The sequence below is a fragment of the Perna viridis genome, chromosome 9, assembly GCF_037379345.1.
Source record: "Perna viridis isolate PV_CMFRI_1.1 ecotype Kerala chromosome 9, ASM3737934v1, whole genome shotgun sequence".
NCBI lineage: Eukaryota > Metazoa > Mollusca > Bivalvia > Mytilida > Mytilidae > Perna > Perna viridis.
The window spans coordinates 29,724,125-29,746,875 of NC_142453.1; the positions used below are offsets into that span (position 1 = coordinate 29,724,125).

Consider the following 22,751-nt stretch of genomic DNA (forward strand, 5'->3'; position numbering starts at 1 on the left):
ACAGTTACAGATGCAGACAAGTATCCCAAAATTATCATTTAGCATGACTGTAGTGCATCGTCAATTTTGGTACTACATCACCCAAGGTGTAATCATTGTAAATCAACGCACTTTATCTTTCAAATAGGACCACATGTGTTGGAGTCACTTAAGAAAAGGGTCGGACACTTCATGTGTGACTAATGCAATTTTGATATCGTTAGCTTGAAAGAATAATCAATGGAACTAAGGTTATAGCGGTAATCAAAAGAATGTAATCCAGTGTAAGACCAGACATGAAAAACAGACATACACAACAAGGAACATGAAGTAACTAAAATTATTCATACAAAGTCACAAAAGCAAACGAACAACTCGGACTCAAATAAAAACTGGGAGCATGGACCAGATGCACCGGTAAGGTAATCGTCTTCTGCTTTTTTTAAAAACATCCGCCGAGTTGCTCATTAATTGTCAAGTCCGGGGTAGACAAATGAGGACAGGAAAACTATGACACGTTGAATAAATCAGTTTTCATGGCGGAAATGGATACACCATAACGATCCATGAGTTCATGATAACCACCATAAAACTTCTGTAGTGATGACTTCAATCTTGTAGCAACATAACCCTGTTCTCGAACGTCATTAGTTAGAATTCTAGTGCGATACTAAACGTTTGCGTAGTTTCGGCAATCTCTGGCATAACGTATGAGTTGTGATGTGAACACTCCATACGCACTTGCTGAAGGGATGTTGCCACAGATAAAAGGAAAGTTGAAAATTCTGAATGGAAAGTCATCACGTTTGTCGTAAAATTTGGTCATTAGTTTTCCTTTCCTCGATGTCTAAGTGTAGATGTATAAATGTTGTCGACTAAAAATTCCGGTGTTTTGTAAACATCTTTTTTCGGTATATTTGGAATTATTTCTGACAAAGTATGAAGAATCTCTACCAAGAACAATACATTTTCATCTACATTTACCATCTTGTTTGCAAAAAACAACGATGTGTAATGTTTTTAAGTCGTAATTTTAACTGAGTACGGGTAATAGAAGTATATAGTGTTGAAAAATCATAGGTTTTAATGCTATTATATTCTGATAATAGTCTTGAACTGATTGTTTCCAAAAGATCTTTCGATTTTTTTAGGATCCACATTGAATTAATACCACTACGGGAAAAAGATATGAAAAGACATTGGAAACATTCTGAATAGTGTCTCGCAATGGTATTTTTCAAACAATTATCAAGATAGAGGTTGAACAAGGAAATCAGGGAATAATTGTTCTCTTCGGAGTTTTTTCCTTAATTTTTAATTGACACTTTTCATATATTATATGACACTTAACATGTAAGATACAAGATACAATTTTCTACATATGGTGTATAAATTTAGAAGGTTTGCTACATTCAAGGAGAAAAAATCAAACGATACGTATAATAGTATATACCAAATCTTTTTTTAAATAAGGTATTAAACAAACACGGTATGAATGTATGATATATTTGCTTCTTTAGGTTCAATCCGGAATGGTTTTTGGTTCAAGAGAGAATAACAAAGCACAGAATTATCTTATAAAAATTGATGAAAATGATATCTGGGAGCTTTTGAAGACTAGATATAATATTTTATGGTATCAGAAATGAAGATTAGAGAATAAACCTCACAAATTCATAGTTACTAGTTTTACGAAGACTTAAGACGGAATATTGGAGAATGAGTTGTCCATGAATGTTCCTGATACTTTAAATTCTAAAAAGTTTAAATGTTGGCAAATTCTTGCAAGTTATCCAATTAAGTCCGCCATTCTTTAATAAAGTTTTCAAGCAAGGGATTTGGTCTTAACTAAAACCTGCTCAAAACTCAAAACCTGTCGCAACAATACACTAACTAAATTCCGTCGTATTAGTTGTAATTATTGTATAAACTGAACAAGTATCTTAACAAAACAATTTCTCCAGTTCAAAAAGGATTCGGTTTAGATTAAACAGGCTTCGCCGTTAAGCCAACATCTCCTGTAACGAATCAAAGAGTACGTTTGAACCACAGGTAACAACAAATTTTGAATTTTGAATTTAAACCATTCATGAAATATACCATTTCTGCTGCATTGCTGACTTTTGTTTTTGTTTTTGTTTTTTTTTGTATTTATATATCAAACATAACTTCAACAAAGTTGGGAATCCTACGACAAAGGCTGTGTTTAGTACTACTATAAAGCCTACGAGTTCTTATGTTTTTGTTTGTTCGTTTATTTGTTTGTTTTTTTTTTTATTTTTTTTTAATTTATTTTTGTTTGTTTATTTATGTTTTTGCTTTTGTTTTTTGTTATTATTATATTCTCAAATACTGGATATTTACAATATACAAAGACAAAAAACAAAAATAGCAGGTAACGTACAAAGAAACAAAAGTAAAATTGGCTGCCCGGACTCCAGTATTAAATGGGAGTAAGAAGATTTTAGAAAATTTGGATATTCAAAATTAATACTCTTATCTTACACTTTTGGTTAAATATTTTATTTGTAAATCATGTTGATGTATAATGCCTATTCGTAAAATAACTGTACTTAATATAATCTACAGTTGTAAAATGGTATACAGAATCCTTATAATAGACTATATTTTAATAGTTTCTTATTCTATTCACGTTACTTTCTTGATCAAAGTTTTGATTCAAAATACAGATTATATCAAGTTTGATTAACAAATAGACAGTTAAAACAGTCAATTGTTAACAAGACTTCCAATAGTGGATTTTCAAAAGCTGAAACCAGAAGCATGGACAGTTGAGACAGGAGCAACCAACCTTCAATCAACGCAATCAACATAAACCATGAGGTGGAATGCTGATTTAATGGTAATTTCGACAATTTCATTAAAAGACCAACATGACCATCGCCTAAAAGCAGCCATATTTTATATGTTTGTTTTTAATTAAATCAATAAAAAGATCAAATTACGACCATGATCACGTTTGAAGAGATTTTTCCATTTTTTAAAAGTACATGCATATTGTTTGTTCGCATGTCCGCAGTAACGGCGCATGATATTGAACTTTTTACGTCTGTTTTTATTTTTTTCGATAAAACCAGGAAAAAACATTTGTACATATTATTTTGACCCATAGCCAACCGGTCATCAATTATAAACCGCAGTGACTACCAATTTTGAAATTTTCAGTATTCACATTCCATCGTCAGTGATTTTCAGCCCTAAGTAATAAAACTTACATCACTCAAGTTAAACGAAAATAACAAATTATACAGAAATATTTAGAAGTTGGTCTTTAAATTGCTAATCAGTTAGGCAAAATATTAATATAAGATGTGTTTCGTATAAATCCGTTAAAACGCTTATGGCAAAGTATTGTAGATTTAAGAAATGATTTCACGACAGTCCATATTCTTTGCTTCTTTTTCAGACCAGACACGTAGCAAATTTGATGATAATAGTAAAAACAGAAATGTGGAATAAAGAAGAAACACACATGCATTGCATATGTTAACGATGTGTCCACGACCAGTTTTCCCGCTCATCATTGTGGTGCAAGTTGGTTATTTCTTTTTTTTTTAAATCAGAGCACCTTCAAAACAAGTTCTACTTTCTACTAAAAAAGGAAGATTAGATTCAAACGACAACCGAAAGAGGGAAGGAAGAAAATCTCTCCGATTTTCATTTCTGAAACACATTTCTTCGAATGAAAAAAATCTAGACCACAGCTCTGATGATATTAGCCTTGGTGATGCGGTGTTAACTTGTGACAAGGATACGCCAAAAGAGTCCCTTCGGAAAAACAAGGGCATTGAATGGTTTTATAAGACATGTTTAATACGTGATTGCAAAGCAATGGCAGTTCATAATGTGCCCTTGCAAAAAATGATTGCGCTTATTTATTTTCGCAGTCGAAAATTTATTATACCACAAAATTATATCTAAAAGCAAAATTTTTAAACAAAATCAAAATCCATATTCTGAAAACGAATTTTGCAACTAGATTTCTGGCAATTATAGGGAGATATGTTAAAATCAACTTGCATTATTAGAATGCTATTTAGCCAACAATCAACCAATCGCGTGGTACACGTATGATTGTAAACTTGCATGGGCACCAAGATATATTATTCATTATATAAGTTTAAATACATGAATTTGACAGTTCTAACATCGTTAGGAATTTTTCAGACCCTTCTATAAGTTAACGTTATCTTCCCTGTATCAATTTGATCCGATGGAGCAATGTAGAGAATAGAGTCGTCACATTCTGAGACGTTGTATAATATTGATTTGTTGTGACATGCATCATTAATTTGATTCTCTATCCTACATAATAACACCTAGATGAACTGTCCCGTACTACCATACATCGTGTACTAAGTTACAGCCCTAGATTAATCCTACGAGGAAGAATCACTCGGCCAGCGAAAGGTATATTTTATAGCCTAGCTGGCCGAGTGGTCTAGGGCGCTGGACTTAGTACAGGCGGTGTTGCCATAGATGTCACAGCGGTATGAGTTCGAGTCCCGCGGAGGGAGCGACAAAAAATTTTCAGACCCTAAATATAGCACATCTAGGTGTTATTATGTAGGATAGAGGATCAAATTAATGATGCATGTCACAACAAATCAATATTATAATTATAGACGTTATATATATATATATATAAACATGTATAGTGTTCTTCTAAGAAGAACAAAAACTACTACATGCCTGTACTCAAGAAGCTGCGTGTAATATATTTTCAAAAGTCATTTTTCAATTGTGTAGTTTAGTTTTCAATATACCTTTTAAACAAAAATAAGAAATATATACATTAACATGTACTATAACAATGTGATTTATTCGAAGAGTTCATCTTCGTCTTCAAAAGCATCTTCGACATCCTTCGCTAAATCAACCTCTCCTATGTCATACAACCCTTCCACCAAATCCACCACTAAGAACTCGCTCTGTCGTGATGGTCGCCATTTCCGAAACCATGATCTAATAAATTCCTTTCGATGCAAGAGCATTTGGATTGTGCCCTCTGGCATTTTCAGTTTTCTGGCCAACTCAACACATTTTGATTCTGTAAGTTGGTTTGAGAGTCGTTGAAGTGATTCCCATCGTAAAACAGGAATTTTACCTATAGAATATAAAATGAAATAAATTATATTTAAATCATAAACATATGTTTTTGCTGTATTTTTTTATCATTTAAATTAGAATGTTCTAATGTTTTGTTTTGTTTTGTTTTGTTTATTTTTTTCATGTTAAAATGATATAGCACAGATGAATTTTATATTAAATCCGAACACATTAATTTGTCTTTTCTTAGCAAGTTTGACATTACTCTACAAATTTACATTCTGATGCATCTTGGTTTTCACTTGTGTCTTCATAGTCATTTCTGCCTATGTAACAATAACAAATTGGTAAAACCCTCTGATTATCAACGTTTGTTAAAAACTCGAGACATTTTGGCAATCAAGTTTCTGTGATGTTAAAAATATTTTTACGATTTGGATTCAGTTACAAAATCCAAATTAAACTGAATACAGTTACAGAAATCACAATTCTACGCCAAGAAATAAATTTCTATGTACTAAATGCGACTGCGATTTCAATACTTTGAGTGGTTGAAAGAATGCACAAATGTCATTACATTTATGAACAATATATCTAATATTTCTTAGACTGAAAAAATGTTTTGTGGACTACAAATTAGCAATACAACTTAAGTACTTCCTAGTTACAAGGACAATGAAGTCTTCTTATTGAGTATCATTTGAAGTCAATAAAACAAAAGACAAACCTGTCCCATCTAAATTGAATAGAAGCTCCAGACAAGGTGCAAATGCTACTGGAACTTGAGCGTCTGTGAATGGTATGGATACTTGGGCAGATGATATTGTTTTTCCCTTATGCACTTGAGCTGCATGAATTTCCTCCTCATCGATTTTGTTCGAAACGGTTTCATTTTCAGAACTTCGTTTTTCGTCATTTATTCCAACTTCTCATTGATTCCTTTTTTTGTCCTCTGTATTCCTTGCCTTTGCCTGTGTTGAAACTTTAAAATAATTGCCCACTTTAATACTGCCACTAAGCGGCTCTGTAATATCGTTTTCTATGTGAAAAACTCTATGAAACCCTTCACGTCTATGTCTAAACTGTAGAAAGCTTTCTTCGGCTGTCACTTGTATATTTGGGGAAAATATCACCTTCAATACAAGATGACTTATCCGTAAATGTAAGCGTTAGTATATTGTACATTCTGTACTAACAACTACAACTATGAGTATTTGTTATTTGGTCCGGAAACCAAGGTAACCACGCGTCTAGGTGTAATAAAAATGAACACAAACCAACGCCTATACAAAAGAAATAGACATGAAATATCCAGGATAACATTCAAAGATAAACACATATAAATAAGCAACCCGTCTTTCACTAAATACTAGAACCACGAATCGGTGGCGTAAGCATCTTCTGCTTTTCTAGTAGCAGCCGGTAAGTTGCTTATAAATTATCAGGTCTTGATTAGACGGAGGAAATAATATGGTGTTTTTCCTATATATCAGGAATCAACCAAACCAACTCCATTGTCAAACATATATTGAAATAAATCAACGAGTGCTGTGCACAATAATTGATTCAGCGAGTCATACATCAATCTAATATCCGTAAAATACATTTAAAGATAATAATTAACAACTCTTAGTACGATAATCTGAATGCTATAAAATCTTTACACAAATGCAACTTATAAAAAATTACATTATACTTCTCATCTTCCACCAAAGATACAGCCTCTGAAGCTTGATAATCGAATCCTTTCTCTTCCCATCTTCTTTTACGTCTTTGTACGAACCTTTTTAAACATATTTCTACCAATATCTTCTCAAATCGTCCTTTCTCATTCTGTTGAGTAAATATTAAACACTCTGCATTCTTATCGTCGTTGAGGTTATTTGGAGGATCGGATGGGATAGAAGGTTTTTCCATAATTTGAAAATTAAAACCCAAAACGAATAGACTAAGAAATAAGATATTCCTAATAACACAAATGATAATACGAATTTTCAAAGTGTCGCTCTACGCCTATATCCTTGATGCCATAATGTTTTGTTATGAAAACTGTCTCAAATTATAACGAAAAACAGCTAATTGTTGAAATATGATTTAAACACTGCTTGTTCACAATTGACTACATTAATTACAATAACTGTTTGGATATAAAGGTAGATCGGTAAACTCATATGGCATTTAGTTTAAACTAGTAATATTCATGATTCAATGTAGATAAGTACCAGAATTGGCATATATACAACAATATATGATTTCCAACTTACACAGGGAATTCATTTGGCAGTGTGAAGGGGAATCAAATATTTTACCATTTTTTATTTATACCCCCATATTTATATAGTCCGTTCTTATCTTCCATCAGTTACCTGGGGTGGCATCTCTCATCTGTTTTTTTCTCCTAAACCAGCAGATGGAATTGGATGAAACATTTTATAATATTTATTATATTTTCCCATTAATATTAATATTGCGCACCTTCTCTTTGAGATCTTCAACGTGTCATAGTTTTCGTTTTCTCTACCCTGGACTTGACGTTTTATGAACAGCTCGGCGGGTATTTAAAAAAAATACAGTATGTTTACCCTATCGTTGCACCTGGTTCATGCTTCCAGACTTTAGTGGAGTCCGAGTTGCTTATTTACTTTTGTTGCTTTGTACGTATAATTTTGGTTATTTTGTGTTCTTTTGTGACTCTTTTGCACGCCTATTTTTTTTATTTTTTTTTTTTTTGTCCCTGAATTTCATTATTTTGATTTCCGATAGAATCTTGGTTCCTTTGTTTACTTTTGATCCGAATCAATTTAAGGGTTTCACAAAGCAAAACATGAACTTTGTCATTTATGAGTATGGAGACATGGTGTGTCCAAATACCCATCACATGCTCCGGTCGGTAACTATTATTTTGGATTTTGACCCGAATTTTTATGTTGGTGAAACATAGCAAAACATGGTTTAAATGCATTAAAATAATCATGTGGTATAGAAGCACAAAACCTACATATTCACGCTTGACCTCTTACCAACCTTCAATGGTTGCCATGACTATTTCCTTAAATAATGAATGCTGTCGTTGTGTCAAAACAGAACGTAATGCATATTTAACAGGAGATCTGATCGACAAAATAAGTTTATATCCGATTTTGTTAGGTTCTAGTATGACAAATTCTGATTTTTGTTATTCACAAGTTCCGACACAAACTTAAGAACGAATGATTTATCCCTTGTAGTTATTTTTTTTTACAAACAGAGCAGGCTAAAATACAGACATTTCTTTAAAACTTTGGCCTCCAATATCAACAAACTGGAGACAAATTTTTTCTGGAATAAATTGTTATAATCAATGGGATAAGACATTTTAAAAATCCTAAGGTAAGCATGTGCTCTAATATAATCTACTGATAAAGATAGTCTACAACTTACAGTAAAAATGCAACGAAAGAATGGCAAATGGGTCCAAAAATGTTATTGTTTTTATCTTTATGAATTTTACGGAATTGCAGTCTCATTTAAATGTTTATTGAACAATTTAAATATTGTATTCAAGTGTAATTCAATATTTAAAGACTAATCGAGGGAACCAAGACTCCAGCGGAAATCAAAAGAATGTAATCCAGGCACAAAGATCAGATATGGAAAACAGATAAACACGACAAAGAACATTAAGTAACTAAAATAATACATACAAATTAACACTAAAAACTGGGAGCATGGACCAGGAGCACCGGTAGGGTAAGCGTCCTCTGCTTTTCTAGAAACACCCGCCGAATTGCTCATAAAAAGTCAAGTCAGGTGTAGAGGTAGGGGACGAAAGGAAGACAATGACACGTTCAACAAATCAGTTTACATGGTGCAGATTGGCACACCGTTACGATTCGGGAGTTAATGATGACGAACCTAAAACTACTGTAGTGATTACTTTCATCTTGTAGCAACATCACCCTGTTGCTGAGCGGTACAAAAAGTCTGCGTGGTTCCGGTTAACTTTGGCATAACTGATGAGTTGTGATATGAAAACTCCAGGCGTCCAAGGGATGTTGCCACAGATGAACGGAAAGTTGACAATTCTGAATGAAAGTCATCACGTTTGTCGTAAAGTGTGGTTAATAATTTTAACTATAACTTTAACTAAAACACTCATATATACAATGTATAAACAAAACGACATTGAAAAACACTATTATTAACGAACCTATCAGTCACACAAATTGGTGAAAACGTGAGAAGAAAACTCTCCAATAATCGTTGTTAAAATATTGTCCAATCATAGAAGTTATGTATATGTGAATGTGTCTTTTCTTTCGAACGATCGGCCCTTTGGAACATGGCGACTAGGTTTTAAATATATAAATTAATTTTCCATGGGAACAGAACTAAAAGCATTATCGGTAAATATTAACATTTTATCGATAGAATCAATATTAGTTGAGAACATTTGGTTTTCTGTAATTATCCATCTCACTAACTGTTACCAGTTAATGTTGTGCAATTTAAATGTAAGAAATCAAATGCAAGAAGACACATTATGTATAGCGGAAAGTAACACTAGTATAATATTGTTAATTGCAGGATAATGTTTGCACTGCCGTTCTGGTATATTGTAGTTGCGCCAGTGTTAGCCGCAATCACAGCTATTTCTAATATCCTTGTTCTGGCTGTATGGATAGGCAAAAGCAGTCGTAATCACGTTATAATATTTTTGACGGCACTTGCAGTTTCTGACATTTTGTGTGCTTCTCTTCAAGGAATTATTTTGCCAATTATATACACAGAAAATATCCCACGTCTAGATTTTTGTATACTTCGAGATTTTGTGGCAGGAATTCTATCAATTTTATTTCATACTTGCTCTATCCTTATAACATGCCTTGTGGCATTCCAACGTTTTCTGGCATGTGCATTTCCTTTTAAGACAAGATTTGCGTGGTCAAATAGAACGAGTTATTTATGTTTGTGTGGAATGTTCCTGTTTGCATTAGCATTACTTTTACCATCCAGTCTTCTACATGACATCAGCACTATATCGTCTAATGCCTCATCGCAGTTTGTTTGCATTTCCACTTCTATGTTTGGAAAAGACTTTAACGAGGATTATTGGACAGTTTTCTTCCCACATTTTCGCCTATTTGTGTTACAGATATGTTCGTCAATAATAGTGGTGTGTTCAATGTCGTTTTGTCTATACACTGTTACAAGAAAACACGTATCAACATCAAACGGTAGACTGGAAAGGGCGAGAAAGCGAACTACAGTTATGACGTGTCTCGTAATGATTTTGTTTGTAATCGGTGAATCGCCAACAACAATTAGTCTAGCGTTTGATCTTTTTCTAAAATCCTCAAAAAATGGCTTCGTTCAATGGCTTGTTTCTATTGAAGGTATTGTATTTGGAAACATTGTGATTTTCATATCATATCTGTTAAACATATGGGTATACATTGTAATAAGTAAACAGTTCAGACAGCGTCTGTATCGAATTTTGATATGTAATGTTTTCTGAAAGAATTCCGTCTTCGGTTATTTCATATTAATATAACACAATCAACTCATTAAAATTACTGTATTAAACAATTTTAGAATTGTGATATCATTTTTGTACTTGCCCCTGGTCAACAGTTTTCTCACATAAACAGATGGTTTATATATCTTTAGTAATGTACTAAAGTTCACAATTTGTCTTGGGTAATAACTAAATGATTGTTCATCTCAGGCAATAGTCAAAGTAAGATTCAGAAAGAAATTCCGTAAAACAAATGGCAATTTCAAGGTTAATCAAGACATTTCAAAGCCATTGCAATGGTCCTGATTTTGAACAGATATCTCCAATGCAAATTGCTAAAATTCGGACCTAATCGTAAAAAAACATTATCCCTGCAATATGATTAATAAAGGTTTAATTGCAAAGGATATTCGAAATTATTCCAAAGTTATCGGTCCGAGGCTAGAAAGGTCTGAAAAATTCCCAACGATGTTAGAACTGTCAAATTTGCGATGCAATTTTTTTATTGTCGTTCCCTCCGCGGGACTCGAACTCGTACTGCTGTGACATCTATGATAACACCGCCTGCACAAAGTCCAGCGTCCTAGACCACTCGGCCAGCTAGGTTATAAAATATAGCTTTCGCTGGCCGGGTCATTCCTCCTAGTAGGATTAATCTAGGGCTGTAACTTAGTACACGATGTATGGTAGTACGGGAAAGTTCATTTAGATGTAAATATGTAGAATTGAGGATCAAATTAATGATGCATGTCACAACAAATCAATATTATACAGTATATATATTATTATATATTATAGAGTGGTCTAGGGCGCTGGACTTTGTGCAGGCGGTATTGCCATAGATGTGACGTCAGTGCCACACATGTGTGTGTGTGTGTGTGTGTGTGTGTGTGTGTGTGTGTGTGTGTGTGTGTGCTGAAATGACTTCCGTCGTCACATTCGAGGTAAAGGTGTTAATTGACACAGACAAAGCTGTGACAGTAGTTTATTCTATTTCTTATCGAACTTGAAAAAGTGCCCTTCCAAAAGTGACATGTATATTTTAAAGAAAAATTCTATCATACTAACTACCTGTTGCTCGATATAGAAACTTTTTTCCTATCATTCAGTACGGTGAAATATGTCGACTTGTAGACAATTAACAAGCAATAATCAATTATTCAATGATTTTTGACAGGTGGCTAGTACATTCTGCCCGTTTGTCTTAAGATATACAATGAAACATCGGATTTTTATCTTTCTTTCGCCATTTATGGGGACTTTCTTGTTTAAATACTCTTTTTGACTTTTGCCTAGGGTTTATCAATTCGGAATTGTTTATTTTAACGACTCTTGCATTTGATAAATCATTATTATTTCCGTATGCATAGTTAGATACAATGAAATTTCAGTTTTTGTCTAAAAATGACAAATATATACATAATATTTATTTTGTGGTCCTCGGCTAGCAATATTGAACTTCGGCAGCGCCTTAGTCCAATATGGCTACCCTCGGACCAATAACTCAGTCAATATGGAATACCCTATGCAATTAAACCTTTATTGACAAACTAGCCAGGCCAATATGACGTATTTGGCGGGTAGAATGCGTAATGGACAACTAACTCATATATTGAACGGCTTGATACCGTATTGGCGCACTTTTGTATTTTGTATTCTTTTAGCTGTTTTGATCATATTTGAGATAATATTCGAACTTTGGTCAATAAATTACATTTATTTATCATACATAAGGCCTGACGGTGAATTTTATATTAAATTTAATCCTTTAAACTGATTGTAGGAACATTATATCTCTGTAGTTACTTCTATATATTTGATTGACAATTGAGAAATAATATATTTATCAAAAATAAATATGAAAACTAATAAAATTGTATTCCAGCACTTTACATTTTTGTATATTTTTGCCCCAATCTTTCTTAGAATAGATAACAATTACTTTTTGGAAACGAAGGGTGATTGAACGAAGGTGACTGTTTATTCAAAATAATACATTCAAATTAATACATTACTGACAAACAACTGTACTATTTTCATGTTTGTACCATTGTTGATATAAATTCATTGATAATTTTATGATTTTACTTTCAAACAATTTTCTTGTAATGATCTCTTATGAAGAGTAATGTTATACCCCTTGTGGTTATCTTTCAACATTTGACACGGACTGTCTGATGAAATAAATGGTCCTGCAATGAACGACAAAGTGTCATGGGACGTTTTTATTGTAAAATCAATGGTCGACTTAAAGCTTATCAATTAATAATATCCAATAGTCCACAAAAATGTAAATATTGAATTGATAAGTATACTCCATAATGACAAACGTTGGCTACCGTTAATATGAAAGTAAATTGTTATTTCCCTGCCATACCTTATAGTATATCTCATTAAAGTTTGATATATTTGGTTTCCCTGACATTATAATAATGGATTATTATTTGAATAAATGTTCAATAATTTAACTTTACTCCTTATAACATTGCAAAATGTATGTCCACCTCAATTCAATTTCCTATATGCAGTTAATGTTCTCAATTAAATTTTCATGTTGTTTTCAATGTTGTTTTGAAACAATAGTGATTAAAATACAAGAACAGCGTATGACCAAAACGTAATAAGACCGTAATTTTGATGGTCACATAACTTAACTCATGTTCACATGAATAGAACATTTTTTTTCATGACCACTAATTAAACGTTGGTTTCGATGCTATTTATTCCTTTGATGTTTCATTCTATAAATATAAGCATGTGTTTCCGGTTTAAGGTCACTTGAATTGATGCTTATCGCATCGCGTCGTACATCGTCTGCTATTATCGTCTCCGTCTATGTTGCTCAAATATGGTCATTATTTATTTGAAAAATAATCACGAATTAGATGACATGAAATGAAACAAGACACATGCTTACATGTGTATCCGTTATTGTTATTTGTTTACCATGGTAAAAGTATTTTTTAACCAAGGTGAATGTCTTGTCGGCAATCTTCAGAAGTAATGGCGAAAATCAATTAGATCAGAGCTACCGATCTTCTCTGATTAACAAAAACTTGTTTTCACAATATTATTTAAGTATTATCGACATTTATTGCTTAAGTTTATTGCATTATACAAACTTATTTTTTTTGAATCAGCAAAATGCAGTAAAATCAAAACTGAACAAATTTGACAGCTAATGCAGCTTTAACGGGCAGACTTAATGTGAATAGTAACAAAAATACATTCCAGTTATCTTTCTTCTTGTAGAAATGTCCAGTAATAAACAAGTTCTCGATCTAGATACGAACCTACTTGACTCGTTAGTTTCTTCAAATGAATTACAATGGAGATTGATCATTGTGTAAATTTCGAGTACAATGCAAAACAAACGAATGAAATGTGATTTACAAATTTAAGATATTCAGCCAATACTGATTTTAGACAAATAGAAGTATATGTACAAACAAAATGTAATTATTACGGTAAAGAATCATGAAAAACAATTACAACGCTTATTTAACTTATTAACAAACTAATTATAATTTTCCCGTACACGTCCGCAAGTTAGTAATTAGTCATCAAACGTGTTTTTCTCACACTCTTGGAGCGAGCAAGTCAAATGTCAGCTGTTTCTTCTATACATATAATACTGAAAACGAAAATGTTTCGTATGGAACAAATTGAGGCGATCACAATGTTCATATACCATTGTTTATACTCTCTAACACGATATTTCGGCAATACCTTTATTGATGTTACTTTTCGCAAATCAATTAACATGAGCTTACAAATAGTACTGTACGTGTTATATTCATTGAATGAAAAGTTCTGAAGCCCCATGTTTGACTAACAAAGATGATCCAATATTGTTAACTTTGCTACAGATTTCAAAAAATGGAAAACAAAAACCTTTCTGGTCTCTCAAAATACTATTGTTTCTAATCGAATTGCCAATCGAATCCGAGTGGGTTGGATAAAGTATTCTAGATTATCTTCATATTTTATTATTTACTGGAGAGATTTGCAATAAATGTCATTCAGATTCTGATATACAAGATAAACATCGTCTACATTTAATATACACATTTAGTAGGTTTGCTAAATATCCATCAATAGGTTTGAGAGTGTAAATCACTTGCTGCTATATAAAATGTTAAAAGCAGCGCGCTTAATGTATGCCAATACGTAATATTGAATGCTTGATCCCTTAGGTAGATTTCCGGTATTGCGTTTGAAATCTCTGAAAAGAATCTCAAGACAGTTATAAGGTATACAAAGCAAAGAATTAGCAAGAAAATTAAGAATATCTGAATATGAAACCGTGGAGCTTTTGAGGACAAAATCTATAGAATCACGGTATAAAAATGGAGAACAGTGAATATACCTTACAAATTCTCGGTTACTAGTTTGGCAAATGTTTTAGACGAAACAGGAGAAAATAAGTTGTCCATGAATGCTACTGACGCCTTGAAGTTTGAAGAGGAATTTTAATGTTGTCAAAGTCCTGCAAATGATCTAGTAATATCTGACTTTTCTGTTCATGTAAATTTTTGGCAGAAATCTGAACTAATTAATGACCACACGAAAAGTATGTCGTCACCAGGCTCCTTTTAAAATCAATTCATTTTGGTTGTACAAGCACTTTGTTCTGGGGTGATTCGAACAACTTTCCTAACAAAACGGTCTGAAGGAGATTCAGTTTATCCGAGCAGGAAATCTTTCGGACAACTTTGTCTGACCCTTAGCCATCTATCCACTATATACCACATATAAACAATGACTTTTGAAAATAGTCGGCTTTCACATTCTATTCTTTATTTAATTTTCAGACCTACATTATCCAATATGCAATAAAAGGTTTATAAGAAATAAAAATGTGGAAAATACAAAAGTCTGTCTTTAAGTCGCTTTTGAATAAAGCAAAATGTTAAAAATTAGATGTTGATTAATTCGTACCCATATATATGGCAAAGTTGTTGAATAAAATGAAAACAAAAATTCGATTTCACATCAGTCCATATTATTTGCGACTCAGGCGTCGGTTTCACAAAAAGTCGTAAGTGTGAAATTGATCGTAAATCATGACGTCACAATGCTATTTTAGGTTATGACGTCATTACTTACGATCAACTTTACACTTACGAATTTTTTGTGAAAACGAGACCAGACGCGTAGCAGAATTGCTGAGATTAGAGAAAAAATCAAAACAAGGCGAATTGTGGATTAACAATACACATATGCATTGTACACGTTAACGTTGCTTTCACGATAACCCTTTTTTCCTCTCATTACTGTGTAACGGTGTTACTAATTCTCCAATTAATAAGGGGCGTAAGTCAAACGAAAACCAGAAAGAAAAATACGGTAAAAAGTAAAAAAATTCGATTCTTTTTTTCAAAAACACTTTACTTATCTTCGAATGGGGAAAAAACTAGATTACGACCTCGGTGATACTTGTCTTCATGATGTGGTTTTAATAACATGTGTTCAAGATTTGTGGCAAGACTAAATTAACTGAGGTCTACCCAGTCTACGGAAAACGCTGAATGGTTTTGAAATGTTATTTTTAATCGGTAATTGCATACGCATGCTTGCAAGCTATGGTTCTTTTTGTTCTTGTTCACAATCTTTAACTCGATAAAAAAAATTGCAACAAAAAGATATTGAAAATCAGTGTATTTGTTTAATGCTTTTGAAACAAAATTTAGAATTTGCACCCATATTTCTGACAATTAACATATAAGGACATGTCACCCATTGAGTCGCTTCGAAAATATCGGAATTCAAATTCACACGAATAATTATGATGCAAGTCAGCTAAAAATCTGACAATCAGATGGTACATATGCGTATGCAAATACCTAATGATCAGTAAACTGATTAAACTGTAGGCTTATATTATACAGTTGTTAAATGGGTTGGATGCAATAGACCAGAATATTTGTCCTGAGGTACTGAGAATGATCAAGTGTTCTATTGCATCCAACCCATTTAATAGCTGTTTTATTACCTAATTCGTCTATGAGATATAATAAAGAATGGAAATGGGGAATATGTCAAAGAGACAACCATTCAACCAGGAATAGGAAATTGACCGCTCCATGTTTACGAATTGGCAGACGAAAGTTGAACCAATCAAAAGTCTTAGATAAATGTCATTATGGGGTCAGTGCAATAGACTCCTCAAGGAGACTATTGCACCGTGCAATAGATCGCCCTGTCCTGAATACATTTTCCAAATAGAGAAAAATATGTGTATATTTAATAAACAAGATAAAATCTTATAATTAGGTAGCAATACATTTTATGACTTGGACAACTTTATTAGCAATTATTTAATTGTAAACAATTATCAGAAAACCACACGTGTCAATTATTCATTTCATCAACTGTGAAATTATAGGGAATCAATTACCGTGAGTAGTTACCCAAAGATATAGTATGTTTACATTGCAATCAAATTCACTCTTCGTAGCGTTATATTCTTTGTTAATTGGATAATTAAGAATAAGTTCATTCCAACACAAGAATAAAACACTTCTTAATCTGAATACATCAAAATTAAACATCCGAATTTTGACAGAAAACAACAAAAATAAGTCGAAGCCAAAATATCCCAATTTATGTCATCTATTTCTGTATTATTATGTTTAAAATGTACTTTTTCTTTAATAAGAGTAAAACATATGTATAATAACACAATATGATTTATTCGAATAGTTTATCTTCTTTAAACGCACCTTCAACATTTTATGCCAAATCCACCTCTCCTATGTCATACAACCTTTCCAATAAATCCACCAGTAAAAACATCCTTGGTCTTGATCGTCGCCATTTACGAAACCATGATCGAATGAATTCCTTTCGATTCAAGAGCATATGATTTGTGCCCTCTGGCATTTTCAGTATTCTAGCTCATTCAACACATTTTGATTATGTTGTTTATAGAGCCGCTGCAAAAGATTGCCATCGTAAGACAGGAATTGTACATATAAGATATATAGTTACGTCGATTCCATATAGATTATAACATGTAGTTTGTTTACGCTGTATTTTCAAGGATTCCAAGAAATTCAGAAAGTTCTTACTTTTAAGTTAAGATTGATGTATATACCTTTACAAACAAATAATAAAGTATTAATAAAATGTGATTCAGAGCATACCTTAGGTTGTAATATTTGTTTTTTTTTATGTCTATTTATTCTTTTTTTTTTTCAAGATATACCTAGCAGATTTAAATGATGGTGTTGTCTTCTTCTTTGCATTTACAATTGTGTTCAGCCGATAGAACTCATTTTCAGCAAAACGGAAACTCTATACCAAGTCCTAACATTGTCATAAAACCTTTGACGTTACGTTATAAACTTACATTCTGATGCATCTTGTTTATCACTTCCATCTGTATAGTCACTGTTTTCTATTAATTACCATCTGACTATTAACGTACGTTAAGACCCGATTCAATTATTTTTACCTCTACACAAGGTTACAAATATCATTGTGATTTTGGATCCAAATTAATTAAAGTGAATGCAATTCTACCCCGAGCAACCCTTTTACTTGTATAAATTGCGACTGCGATTTCGATACTTTAGGTGGTTGAAAGATTACATACATGTCTTTACATAAATATACAATATAAGTCATATGTTTGAAATTTATTTAAAAAAATATAGGTGTACGATTGAAATTAGCAATACAACTTTAGTTCGCCCTCATTTCAATTAAAAGACAATGAAGACTGCTCCTTAATTATCGTTTGGGAGCGATAAAACAAAACAAACCTGTCCAATCTAAATTGAATAGAAGCTCTAGATGAGGTCAAAAGTTACTGTAATTTGAGCGTCCGTGAATGGTGATGATACTTGGGCCGATGCTTCTGTTTTTGCGCTGCATGACTTTCCTCCTCACAGATAATATTCGAAACGGTTTCATTTTCCGCACACCGTTTTTCGTCAAAAATTCAACAACTTGATTTCTTCTTTTGTCCTCTATATTCAATACTTGCGAAACTTTCCCATACTTACCAGCTACAATTCTGCCACTAAGAGGCCCTGTGAAATCGTTTGCTATATCAAAAATTCTATGTAACCCGTCACGTCTATGACTAAACTGTAGAAAGCTTTCGTCCGCTGTAATTTGTATATTTGGGGAATATAACCTTAAGTAAAATATGTGTTATTTGTAGTTGTAGTTGGTTGTATATTGTAAATGATATACTACATTATTTGTTTTCCTATCAATACCTTAATTAAAAACCCTTTGTTCTTCCAATTATATTTATTATGCTTCGTTTGGTACGGCATTAAAGATAACTGTGATTCTGAGCGCAATAAAAAATAGCACAAACCAACTAATAAGTCGAAAGAGGAAATAATGAGATATATATATATATATATATATATATGAATAAACCTGACCAATGCCCTTTTCAGATTTTAAATTTATCAATGAGTAATATTCACAAAACTTCAATCATACTTATAATGATCATGAATAGATACAGGTGTCATATAACTGATTCATGGAGTCATGAATAAATTTGTTTTCCAACAAAGATGCAGCTTCTGAAGTTTGATAATCAAATCCATTCTCTTCCCATCTTCTTTTACGTCTTTGTACAAACCTTTTGAAACAGATTTTTACCAATATCTTCTCAAATTCTTCTTTTTCTTTCTTTTGAGTAAATACTAAACACTGCATTATTCTCTTCGTTGAGTTTATTTGGAGGATCAGATGGAATTGGAAGTTTTTCCATTATGCAACGTTATTTCATTTTTTTAACAGAAAGACTACGAGATAAGATATTCCTTATAAAACATATGTTTATACAAATTTTCAAATTGTCGCTCTACACCAGTGTTCTTGAAATGCCATTATGTTTTGTTTTAAAGACTGTTTGGTAAATATAACGAAAACCGTTTGATTGATAAATATGATTTAAACACTGCTAGTTCTCAATAGACTGTATTGAATACCGCATTTATTTTGATACAAAAACGTCTATCGATGAGCTGATACGGGATTTAGTTTAGATTAGTATTAATCATATATAAATGTAGACACTTACACGGATTGGCATATGAATAACAATGTATGAATTTTAAGTGACAAAGGACATTAATTTAGATGTGTTGAATGTGGATTTAAACATCTTACCAGTTTTTTATCCCCCTCAACATTTATATAGTGATAGGGGTGACCGTCCGTTCTTCCTTCTGTCCGTTCTTTAATTTCTTCCTTCTATTTCAAAAAGGGGGAAGTGGACATCTGTGATCTGCTTTTACTCCTACTACAACGAATGTTATGTGAACGAAACTTGCATATTATCTTTATTACATTCTGCCATTGTGCACCTTATATGTAAGAATTTGTTTTGAATCAGTTTAAGGGTTTTACATAGCAAAACATGGACTTTTTCATTTATGAGTGTATGGGCATGGTAAGACCAATTTCATATCCGTTACACCTCCTACACCATTGAATGGAATTACCTGAAACTTTCGCAGAATCTCTATCACAGATCTCTATTTATATATCGTTGTTTTTCCAAAAAGATGGTACACCTAGATACAAATATATAGTTCTTGGTAGAGATTTCTCATACTTTGTAAGAAATAATTCCAAATCATCTTACAAATATACAGAAGATGTTCACAAAATGCTGGAATTTTTAGTTGACAACATATTATTCCAATGTGGTGGACCTGTTTTTCAACAAACGGTCGCATTACAATGGGAACAAATTGTGCTCCTCTACTTGTTGACCTATTCCTTTCCTGTTATGAGGCTGACTTTATAGCTGATCTGATCCGAAAAAAAATCCTTTCATCTGTGGCAACATCCCTTCAGCACCTGCGTATGGACTGTTCATATCACTACTTATAGCTTATGTCAGAGCTTGCCGAGACTACCTATAATTTTGTATTGCGCTAAAATTCTAACAAATAGGTTTCTTCAGCAGGGTCATGTTGCTACAATATTGAAGTCATCGCTACAAAAGTTTTTTTGCCGTCATCATGAACTCGTGGATCGTTATGGTGTATCCACATGCGCCATGAAAACTGATTTGTTCATCGTGTCATAGTTTTCGTTTCCTCTTTCGATTACCGCTATAACCTTGGTTCCCTTGATTACTCTTTTAAAATTCCACGAGTATTAATTCATCCTCCATCATCTTGAAACGTTCTCTTACCTTCTTCATCGAAGCTATACATTTTCGATTTATTGTTTGAGTACAACAACCAAGCATACATATATCATTTAATTTTGCTGTTTCTATCATTCAATACTTTTATTTAAGAATGATTAGTACATAGGGAAATAATAACAAGTTAACGATTCTTATGACAAGGTTAAATTGGAGATCGAATACATTTAGATTTTTTTTTAAATGGGACCTCCCTCGAGACTTGTACTCCTTGAATATGTTGTATTCGTCATTATCATGGCTTTTTTTATGTTGTATTAGTATTACAGTTCGTTTTGTTATGAATTTAAAAAAACCGGATCACTAGGTTTATAAAAAGAGAGGACACTTTTAATTGCTAATTGTCGCCTACATTTTTTGCCAGCTTTATTTATTTGTTTACAGTTTTTTTTAAATATTTTTTTTTATATTTATGATATTTCTAAAGCAAAAAAAATGTAATCTATCATTTCTTTGCAAAATAATTTCAGAACCTACACATCATTTCAACATTACAAAGGCAAAGTGTTGAAAAATATTTAATAGTATTGAATGACTGGCATAAAAAGCCACTGTTTATCGCATATCTGAGCTTATGACACAGCCATTCCCGCTCAGGATAGATTGCACAATTAAACGTTTAAAGCTGGTGCTTTTGACAGGGATAAAGTTATGTAGAAATGTGGAGTGTACTTGGCCAATTGCTTCTTTAAAACTGAAATATTACACGAAGGAAGAATATCGTCCATGACGAAGTCTGAGTTTGTTGATCTAGTACATATATACCACCCTCAACTGCAGATAATTTGTTTTATATTATACAGAATATCATTAAGTTCTCGTGTTCGAAGAAATTCTAGATGTTTTTCTGAACATGTTTGTATCCATCCCTAGTTTTTGTTGGAGTCAAAAAGGGGAAAATAACTCAGGTCGTTACATTGCAGGAGAATAAAATATATTATCTGCACCTGCATTGTTTCGGAGTGGAAATGGTTGGTGATTTCCAATTACAATTAATATCTAATATATGGTAGCAACAGGAAACTTTTACAAAACAGTAACATTGAAAACAAAAAAACAAGTATTATCTCCGATGGTGATCAGCTTGCATTACCTAACCAACAACGAACAAGAATAAATCAACGAAGGACTCATACTTCGCTGCATATCTTTGTTGTATGTAACTTCCATGAACACCCCATTACTTAGACCATAAACTCGAGGGTTGGATCCAGGATTTTAGGTCAGAGGCTTAGGGTGCTTATAGAATTAAATGGCAAGCGAAACGAAGCAAAACAAATTTGTGAAAAATCAAGATTTCATGAAAATTAAATTATTTTTCCCAATATTCAAAACGAGACTAACATGCTAAAATTAAGCGCATGTTTGATTTAGTAACTCGTATGTGGACACTTTGCATTCAAACTGCGATTTTGAATCATGTTCGAACAAACATGTACAAAAATGTTATGTAGGCAGCTGAGGATTTGACTAAGAAACGTGTACATGTAGTATCTATAGGAAAGTAGCCAATGTACATTAAACGAACTCTAATGAGCAAATAATGTAATAAAAAGCGTCTTCAAGTCAAAAGACAAACATAAAATATTTTTTGTACTTTTAAAACGTCATTGAACATTCATTTGATCTAATTAGATGTTTATTCACTTGGTCATACTTCAAATCATAAATGTGGGTTGTTTGTACATGCAGAATTAATAGCAAAACTGTTTTATTGTATTATTGTTGAAATGAATATTTTATATACATGTTTATTCTAAATACATTATCTCAAGTCTCTAGATACAATGTCATGCGATCGCCCTGTCACTGGACGTTTAGAAGCAATCCAGATAAGATTCATGCAACATGGGGTACATGCAATTTTAATTTAATATCACAGTAGCAGAGCCTGAGGATGGAGGGGTTCCATTGTTTGGAAACCTCCTTTCTATTGGAAAAGATTGCTAATTTGATTCAAATTAGGACAAAAACATGCCAATATTAGCTTCGGTATCGCTTTTTCTCCGG

The 22,751-nt window shown here is 32.6% G+C and overlaps 1 protein-coding gene across 3 annotated transcripts; it reads right to left on the bottom strand.

Moving 5' to 3' along the window:
- Positions 1–2,413: 2,413 nt before the first annotated feature.
- Positions 2,414–18,903, bottom strand: LOC148607701 (uncharacterized). 3 transcript variants are annotated; one of them, XM_088546407.1, is made up of 5 exons: positions 17,901–18,903; positions 17,272–17,484; positions 6,739–6,882; positions 5,777–6,182; positions 2,414–5,107 (listed from the first exon to the last, which is right to left on the bottom strand). In XM_088546407.1, exons 2-4 carry the CDS (start codon positions 17,278–17,280, stop codon positions 5,979–5,981), a joined length of 357 nt encoding a protein of 118 aa, XP_088402533.1. In that variant the 5' UTR covers positions 17,281–17,484; positions 17,901–18,903; the 3' UTR covers positions 2,414–5,107; positions 5,777–5,978. The 3 variants fall into 3 exon arrangements, with proteins under 3 accessions (XP_088402533.1, XP_088402532.1, XP_088402534.1); XM_088546406.1 differs by having other exon boundaries at positions 17,272–18,903; XM_088546408.1 differs by having other exon boundaries at positions 5,777–6,332; positions 17,272–18,903.
- Between the last annotated feature and the right edge of the window lie 3,848 nt (positions 18,904–22,751).

Bases quoted from the DNA above. Each gene is read 5' to 3' on its own strand.
- LOC148607701 (XM_088546407.1), bottom strand. The intron at 6,183-6,738 runs GTAATTTTTTAT...CTTGTATTGAAG, and splicing joins TGGAAGATGAGAAGTATAAT to GTGATATTTTCCCCAAATAT.